At 40.7% G+C, this 9,421-nt stretch overlaps 1 protein-coding gene across 1 annotated transcript in view; it reads left to right on the top strand.

Annotated features, from left to right (window-relative positions):
* LOC101844963 (probable cytochrome P450 49a1) overlaps positions 1-9,421 on the top strand; it is a 17,309-nt gene that overhangs the window by 775 nt on the left and 7,113 nt on the right. The window contains exons 2-4 of the mRNA XM_035968702.1: positions 1,762-1,987; positions 3,685-3,872; positions 4,830-5,118. Coding sequence (XP_035824595.1) covers positions 1,762-1,987; positions 3,685-3,872; positions 4,830-5,118 — 703 coding nt within the window. The remainder of the gene's footprint in view (positions 1-1,761; positions 1,988-3,684; positions 3,873-4,829; positions 5,119-9,421) is intronic.

Raw genomic sequence — 9,421 nt, 5'->3', positions numbered from 1 at the left:
GAGAACCAAATTTACATGTTTTACAGTATTCATGTTGTTATCTTTTTTAGGTTTCAGGTAAACTTTAGGATTAAGTTTTAGTAAGAGTTTTACAGCACGTGCAACACAACAAGGCCCTGTAAGTACCTCACATTAGGGGTGTTAGAATAGAGTAACAAACACAAAAATGAATAATAACAGAAAATGAACATAGATGTTTGATAGAAAAGAAGGAGCAAACTACACAAGAGCACCCGCCAACCACACTCCAGGTACGTCGGATCAGCAGCTAACTAAAGGCAATGTTTTCTGTAGGAACATTCCAAACCATCATACATAAATCAGAAACGCAAGTTAATATATTAAAAGTTCATAATATTCATGTTATTGCGCACCGCTTAAAGTTTCAGTTAGATAAACATAAAACAAAAGTAAAAATATATTTGAATAATGCAGTTATGTTCCCCCAAACTGCGTATCCTCAGACGTTGTGGAGTAACCAGAATGGTCGTCCTCAAAGGGTTAATTACTGACCTTAGTTGTATGTTTACAGCTAGCAATGCCGAGTGATAGGTCAATGGACGTTAATAACAATTCAACCAGCCGGTCGTCAAGTGTTGGCTACATAACTTAGGTTTTATTGCAGGAATGCTAAGGTCTGGATTTACGTTGTATAATTATTTGTAAAGAATAAAGAAGAATTTGTTTGCAATATATATATATATATTATATGAAAAAATATATATTATATAATGTATGTGCATATAATATATATATATATATATATATATATATATATATTGAGAGAGACAGACGATAGTTGATAAGGCCAACAATGGGCCAGTAGGCCGGAAGACTGTTTCAGGGGTTGTTTTTGGAGACCATCAAGAGCACATCGAAGATCTAAAAAAAAAAGCCTTGATCATCCACTTCAACAAGGTGTCCCGTGTGCAAGTTGTGTTTGGTAAAGATCCTTTGATGGTCCTAAAACCAATTACAGTAGCCTTGGGCTGCCACCCTATCAAAAATCAAAATTTAATCCCATAAAAAAACAAAGAATACCTTCGAAATCGGAATGTGGCTGCCTGAAGGCGAAGGACCGTACATAGTATGAAAAAACGGTCACATAATAATATTAAAAAATCAGTTACATTGCAGGTTGAAGGACCAGCAGTAGACTACCCCAGAGATCTAGCAGCGGAACGCAAAGAAAAGGAGAAGATATATTTTAGCAAAGGGGAAAAGGGGAAAGGAGAATGGGTGATTTGGGGTGGGGGGGGGGGGGGGAGGCGTCCCCCAGACGTAACAACGCTTTGAGATACTGTGTCAAGGTTTTCTGCCAAGACAAGACAGTGGGGCTGTCCTGTATCTTTGACTCTCCAACTTCTTCTATAAATTTTTCGCCGAAAATCAATGTCCTTGAATCAATATTGCTGAAGAAGGAGCTCCGATGGGCTGGCATTACCATGAAGAGAGCCAAAACACGGTTTAAAAAACAACCCAACTGACTATCTTTTAAAATAAAACTGATGTCACGAAGCTAAATATTTTGCTGTGATTCGCACAAAAAGAAATTGTGTCGATAGTGCCGTAAAATGAGTATTGGAACTAAACACAACAGTTTTAAGTTCGAATAATTTTACCTGAAAGCAGGACGTGGTTTGCTTTCGAATTGGTCTATGTTGCTTTTAACGTGGTGTTAATTGAACCCCCCCCCCCCCCCCGCACCAAACAACTAAACAAACCCTTTAGCTAATAAATTCTCTTTTTCTGTCCTAATAGCTCCCCACAAACTAGAAAGATCCCATCTTGTATTTGCGGAGCTTCACTGTAAGTATGGAAGCATCGTGAAGTTCCGGAAAGGATCACGTTGGAGTGTGCTTCTCTTCGATCCTGATCTTATCGAGGAGGCCTCAGCTCACGAGGGGGCGTGTCCTCACCGGCCGTCTCCGCCGCTTTACGACGTGTGCGTGGAAAGGAATGGTCGGCAGAAGGGGTTGAGTCAGTCGTAAGTAAGGAATAAATATAGATAATATCCGGAAAATAAAGAATAAAGGTTGAGCAAAACAGCATTATATAAACCACTTGCTGTCAGTTTACAAATGTGAGTGTTTTTATCCATGTGTACAAGTGTGAGTACACATGCATGCATATTAATATTGTGTATGTGTATTTGGGTGCGTATTATGTGTTGTAAAATAGAACGGAATTATTGTGTGTTAGTCTTCTGACATTATCATTTTTTCTTCTGTTTACTGAAACTATAGAGTGGTGCTCAGATTACAATAATGTTACCAGGTGATTGAAGGGCACTACTGGTAGATACTATACTTCTTTACTTCCCCTCTGATGTTTCTGTCTGTCTGCTTTACTTTTCCCCAGCACTACAGGGAAGGATCGCAAGCTTTGCGATTGATTACATTTTCACACAATGAAATAATGAAATCAGGGGCGAAGACTGACTTGTTTGACAGGGTAATCAAAGTGAAACGGGACCAAATATGGCCTGGGGATATCACACAAGAACCTTGCTCGAGGCGGCGACTCAGAGTTGTGAATGAAAACAAATCCGGAATTCATTATTGTATGTTCAACCGCCAAAATAATCGGGAAAGTATCTCATTAAATTAAATATCAATTCCAATTGAAATTGAATTTAACTTTAGAGGTGAATACAACAACACAAAGCAAAGAAGCAGAGATGTCAGTACTAGATCTAATTGTTATAGATCTACCAGGGAGTCTAACTCTTTGGTAGAACATGACAATTATCATTTTTTAAATTTCACTTTTGGCTGTTTTTTGTCTAGCCTTTCGTGGCCACGAGTCTGTGTCATAATCGAGGTCACGATCTGATTATAGGGCAGTAAAAAGTCGTGGAAAAAAAAACAAGCACTCGAAGCAGTCGAGAGATTATTAGGAGTTAGTTCCCCTCACATCTGTGAGGTAGACTCGACCAGTGTAATAGTTAGCTTACCTAATCAGTGCTTGAGACTGATTATAACTGTGGCCCGAAAGGGGTGAACAGGGTATATGTGGCAATGAAACAATTTTAACTGCCATGCACATGTTCCCTCCAACTCTGTTGGTAGACTCTTTCAGTCTCACTATAAGCTTACTTAATCAAAGCTTGTGACTGCTTATGGAGGGGCCCAAGAGGGGTGAACAGGCTATTTCTGTGGCAATGAAACCGTTTAGAATGTTAGGCATACTTTTCATTGTTGATTATGATCGTCTTTTTACGTTTAATTTATAAAGTTTACGTTTATGGGTGAATTTGACTGCGACAATGTTTCAAAATTAGGAAGGGAAGCAGTGATTATTTGATTATATAGACGCTTTGCCTCTGAATGAAATCATTAATATTTTAGCCTCTAAAGATACACCCCCACCCCCCTCCCCCAATAACCCTCTTTCCCGAAAAAAAACCCCCAACCCCAAAACAAACAGGCCAACAACTCCCCCCAAAACAAATAAACAAACAAAAAAACAAACAAAAAAGCCACACAAAAAAAAACAACAACAAACAAACCCCAAAACAACAACAAACAACCAATATCACAAAAAACCAAACAAATGAACATGAAAAATATGTATAGATGTCTAGTTTCGCTAATTTCCAACTCAGTTAATTATTATTTGAAGACTTTCACGATTTTGTGACTCCCATTATTTATTTTTGTGACTCCCACGATCTGTCCTCAGGCAAGGTTTAGAGTGGCTCCGTTTGAGGCGGCCCGTCCAGGAGTTCCTGCTGCAGCCCGCCAACATCCACCAGTACATTCCCGCTCTGAGCCAGGTAGCCGATGATCTGGTCTCTGAGCTCGGGGACAACTTGCAGCATTCTGCAAGTTTTGATCTTGAAGACCTGGCTCTTAGATACGCAATAGAATGTAAGTATCACAATTTTCTGTCTGTCTGTTCGTCTATTTGATTGTCCATTTATCTGTTAGTCTGTCTGTGTGTCTGTCTGTCTCTCTCTCTCTCTCTCTCTCTCTCTCTCTCTCTCTCTCTCTCTCTCTCTCTCTCTCTCTCTCTCTCTCTCTCTCTCTCTCTCTGTGTGTGTGTGTGTGTCTGTCTGTCTGTCTCCCCCCTCCCCCCCCCTCTCTCTCTCTCCCTCTCTCACTCTCTCTCTATAACTCACCCCATGTCCCATTTCCACCTCTTTTTCCCGACAAAGGATACAGAGGAAAATTGGGCTGAGGCTTTACTCTGCCAGCACTAACCACATTTAATTTTGATCTTCTGTAATGCGTTCCAGGCATTGTCTCATTCGCTATAGGCAAACAAAGCTAATAATTTTAAGAGAGAGAGAAAGCGAGAGAGGGAGAGAGAGCGAGAGCGAGAGCGAGAGCGAGAGCGAGAGAGAGAGAGAGAGAGAGAGAGAGAGAGAGAGAGAGAGAGAGAGAGAGAGAGAGAGAGAGAGAGAGAGGGGGGGGGAGAGAATGAGAGAGAGACTGAGGAGAGGGGAGGAAGGAGAATGTTATGAAGGGAGTGTTTCAGCACGTAATGCATGTATTTACATCCTTTCTTGCAGGGTGTATGTGGGAGTGCACATGACCGTTGTAACATCACCCCCATTACAATCATTCCAGACAAAATTCTCCTTGCAAGATGAGTAAAGATTGTCGTTGTTAAATCCCAGTTTGTGGGTGGTTGGTGGGTGCTCTGGTGTGGTTTGCTCCTTCTTTTCTATCAAACATCTATCATCCTCATCTCCCCTCCATCTTTTTTGTGTTTTTGCCTTTGTTACTCTCTCGTAACACCTCTAATCTTCGGCACTTATTTGACCTCCTTATTGTGTTGCAAGTGCTGTAAAACTCTTACTAAAACTAAAACTAAAATCCCAGCCTCGGCAGTTTACTGCATCAACGCTCGCCTGGGATTCCTCCAGAGTTCACCGTCCTATCGAAATAGCAACCCCGACGCAATAGCAGGAAGGGAAGACCAAGACCAAGGCTCACACAATCCTACCACGCACCCGCTTGGCTTCAGTGCCGAGGAAAGAGCTCAGCTGCTTCACATGGTACGGGTGTTTATGAGCTCCATCGCAGAGGGCTTCTACCGCTTCCCTATCTACAGATGGTTCAGGACTAAGCTCTACAGGGAATTTGAAGAGGCTTCGGAAAGCATATCCAAGTGAGTGAAAATGTTTATCATAATAATGATGATAATAATAATAATAATGATAATAATAATAATAATAATAATAATAATAATGATGATGATGATGATGATGGTGATGATGATGATGATGATGATGATGATGGTAGTTGGGCCTGGTGGTGATGATGATAACCACAACAACAACAACAACAACAACAACAACAACAACAACAACAACAACAACAACAACAATAATACTAATAATAATACTAATAATAATAATAATAATAATAATAATAATATTAATAATAATGATGATGATGATGATGATGATGATGATGATGATGATGATGATGATGATGATGATGATGATGATGATGATGAAGATACATGTGTAATAATAATAATAATAATAATAATAATAATAATAATAATAATAATAATAATAATAATAATAATAAATAATAATAAAGCACGAGAACAGCGCACATCCCCGCTCAACAGCAAGCTCTATAATAAATATGCTGTACAATGTATATCATTACTCCAGCAGACTTTAAATCACTCAGAAACGTTCACGGCATCCCATGAAGCGTACAGTGCAAGCAACTTAGTAAGTGCTCAAACACTGACTATATAGCCGGGTAAGCCTGCCCATTCCCACCCAGGTGAAGTGAGGAGAATTATATAAAGTGCCCTTCAAAGAACACAATGTCCGGCCCCGGGCGGTTTTCGAACCCACGACATTTCAGTTGCAAGCCAACATTTACAGCCATCAGCACCTACTTTACTCTTATAAACTTAACGGATAATGAGTAATTTGTCTCATCGTCATTCAATACAATCGTCCTTTAAAGTAAATTTCAACCCTCCCTCCTCAATTTCTTAAAAGCGTCTTTCATGCATGTGACCTATACGTGCCCCACTGAAAGTAAAGACCCCGAATGTGCTTTTCAAAATATAGGTGGTTTTGCTCCCCAATTGACACAATTTAGTACATTTAGGAGGCGTGCTTCCGACCCTCCCTATCAGGGCCAACCCGAAAGTAGAGTGATACAGCACCCTTGCGGCCAGACCTGGATACTCGATACACCCCCTTCCCCCCCTTTTTTTCCAATCGGGAATCGAACACGGGTCTCCCTCCTGTGACGGCTAAGCACCTAACCGCTTCACCACTGACGCTGGCCGGATGTGTTTAGTAGGTTGTAAGCAAACAGCCAGTAATGACTTCAGCCTATAATGGGCACCAATTTCGTTCATTCTAAATCCCTGTCTATTGAGTAGCCTGTATAATGTGCTTCAGAAGAGCATAGAAACTGAAATACTTTTACTTTACTTTTATCCGCCGCTTATACCCTTTTGGGTGTCGTGGGAAGAAAGAGACGTCTCTCTGCCACCAGCCGGAGAGTTGGGGTCTAGGGGATGCCTGTGAGTTGTTATTGTTTCCCTGACTCCATCTATCCAAGTCTTTCTCGGTCGCCCTCTAGCCTTGTTGCCATCGTTTTTTTATGTAGGCACGTTGTGCTGGATGGTGTGTTGGTAATCGCAAGAGATGTCCGAACCATTTATTGATTCTTTGGTGTTGCATGTGATGCATGACATCATTTGTGCCCACTATTTCTCTGATTACTGAGTTTCCAATTTTGTCTCGCCTGGTCTTGTTTACGGCTTTTCTAAGACATCGCATTTCACATGTTGTAGTTCTTTGCTCTAATGTCTTGTTCGTGGTTAATGTTTGGCATTGATAGGTGAGTGTTGGGATCAATCAGGGGCGGCTCGTGGGTCTAAAAAGTGCGCGTGCACAATTAGGTTAAAGCAGGTTGAAGATAGTCAAGGGCATGTAAATGAGATGTTTTCTTCATCCTACCTGTTTTGAGAAAATCTATTTGAAGAAGAAGTTTTCCTTTCGTTCTTTTGCTACAGCAAAGGTGTCCATTATTCTGTTGACGAAGTTGGGCATGCTGTCAATGATGTCCTTGTGGATCGACATAATCGTCAGTAAGATTTCTAGCATTTTGCATGCTTCTCTAAATGATGTCTCGAATTTGTAGTCCTTTAGAGTTGAATAAAGGCCCTGGATTATACGACACTGAGCAGATTTACATATTTCATTGCAATGTAATACTTTTAATTCTGTTTGTAATTTGATTTTAAGCAAAACAGTAATACATGTATTTCTGTAAACCATCCTAAAAGAACTTTTTGAAACGACTTTTGATAGTCCTGGAATTTGGAGGAATCGCAGATTGAGAGTGCGTTGATTTTATTTTGCTTCAAGAAACTGTCACAATTTGAGTAACTATTATGCCACAGGCCTGCTTTTCAGCAATTTCGTTGGTGTTGTAGTGTTTGCGTCTCTTGGAAACGTGTTTCTCTGTGGTCAGTCTTGTTGGTGGAACAAGTATACTGTTTCTAATTTCATCGACAGCTACTTTAAAGGTGTCTAGAACTTGTTAAGCTGCTATGGGCGTTGTACTTCTGTGTTAGAGGATCCCATAAACATCGTCAACGTGCGTGAACACTTTGTTGAAAAAGTGCAAAAAGAAGAGAAAATGTTTCGCTCTTTAATACATTCAGAATACCATCGCGGATGGAATTATCGTCCCAGTGCTCAGACTGAATTTCTTCAAGACAAAAACTGGATCTCTCCTTTCCCAATGAAGACTGCGCTAATTAGTCGAGACTGTAAGTTCCACCTTGTTTCAGACGGCCATGAAATATTCCGGTGACAAACGCAGATGCATTTTGTAGAGTGGGCAAAAAATGTCGAAGAGCCTGCGTAGCGTTAGCGAAAAATACCTCTGTTCCCCGACAAATCACCCTTTTCATGACCGCGAAGGGCGAGTTCGTGAGTTTCACAGGACAAAATACACCCGATAACCTTACACAATACGTGTCTGTTCTTTCTCTCTAGGTCGTTATAGTGAGACGTTGCAATGCGATGACCTACGACTAGCTGCTACTTAACGGCATTTTTTACGTGCGCTCTTGGTGACTTTTGACTTTAATGCGTTGTTTCACATGGACAAGATCGGTAAAACCTGAGACTACTTGGGGTCCTCAGTTCCAAAAAGCAGACAGGAGAAACAGTAGGCCTAATCCATGAGTATAATTTGCTAACGCTGACTGTAAGCCACTCCATTTTTTAAACTCATTTTATTATTTTGATATTTTTGGGTTGGTGAAGATTTAATTTATTCACTCTCTTCTTGTTACTTTGTTTGGTGAACTGAATTTATATGCAATCAACTTCATTCATCCTGCATTGGAATACACACTTGAATAATAAAACTAAAAACTTTCACCACTACACCATTCCAACTTCTAACACAATGACCCAATTACGTCATGTTGACCTCGCTCAAGTTCAGGGTTACAGAGGTGGGGCTAGAGATATAAATAGCAAGACAATGGACCAATCGCACATCGCTGGGAGCACTCCGGTGGATTGCTCCAAAGCTATCATAATACGGACATTGAATTGTGTAGGCTACCATGAACTGGTCTGAGATCGCGTTATTTTTAGACTGCCTCTATGGGCTTTGTTCGGCTGGTGCACATTGAGATTGTGCCGCCTTATTAATATTTATGAACTAAGAAACTCAGTCAAAACGTCATCGTTGTTTGGGTCATCCCATAGAGCATTTTCCGAGATAGATGACACCACTGAACATACTATTTTTTACTTGGGTGAAGCGCAAGAACTTGATACGGTATAGTAGATGTTGTAGAGTTGCTGTTGATGTTGTAATGTGCGAATAGGTTCTGGAGATAACTTGTACGGAAAACTGATTGGATGGTGGATGGTAAAGGTTCTTTTATTGTCTCTTTGTGGGTGTTGTGCGCAAACATTTTTGGGCGGCAGTGCACGACCGTGCTCTTTGGACGAGCCGCCCCTGGGATCAATATCAATATTATTATGGTGTTGATCATTTTGAGTTTTGTTGTCATGAGGATGTTAGGATGTTTTAGTAGTGGAATAAGCTGGTAACTAACATTATTGGCATTTTGTACTAGTGTTTCAATTTCTATGTTCAGTCGCCCATCCTCTGTGAATATACTCCCGAGGAACTTACTTTCTTGGACCTGTCTGAAATAAACCCAGATAATCTAGTATTCGATTGGTTTGAAGGGAGACAAGTGAGGAGCAGGCTTATTTTTTCCATTTCCTGGTTGCGAGCCAACAGACTCTCCGCTCCACATACACTCAGGCACACACAGCCCTGATAAGCAGGATCAAAGCAGCCTGCCTCAAATAATCTTGACACTTAATGGAGGCAACGGAGGCGTAAATCACTTACTATCTCTCTCTCTCTCTCTCTCTCTCTCTCTCTCT

This window comes from Aplysia californica, unplaced genomic scaffold (assembly GCF_000002075.1).
Source record: "Aplysia californica isolate F4 #8 unplaced genomic scaffold, AplCal3.0 scaffold00004, whole genome shotgun sequence".
Classification (NCBI taxonomy): domain Eukaryota; kingdom Metazoa; phylum Mollusca; class Gastropoda; order Aplysiida; family Aplysiidae; genus Aplysia; species Aplysia californica.
The sequence above is the reverse complement of the archived record's forward strand: the minus strand, read 5'-3'. Positions and strand labels throughout refer to the sequence as shown.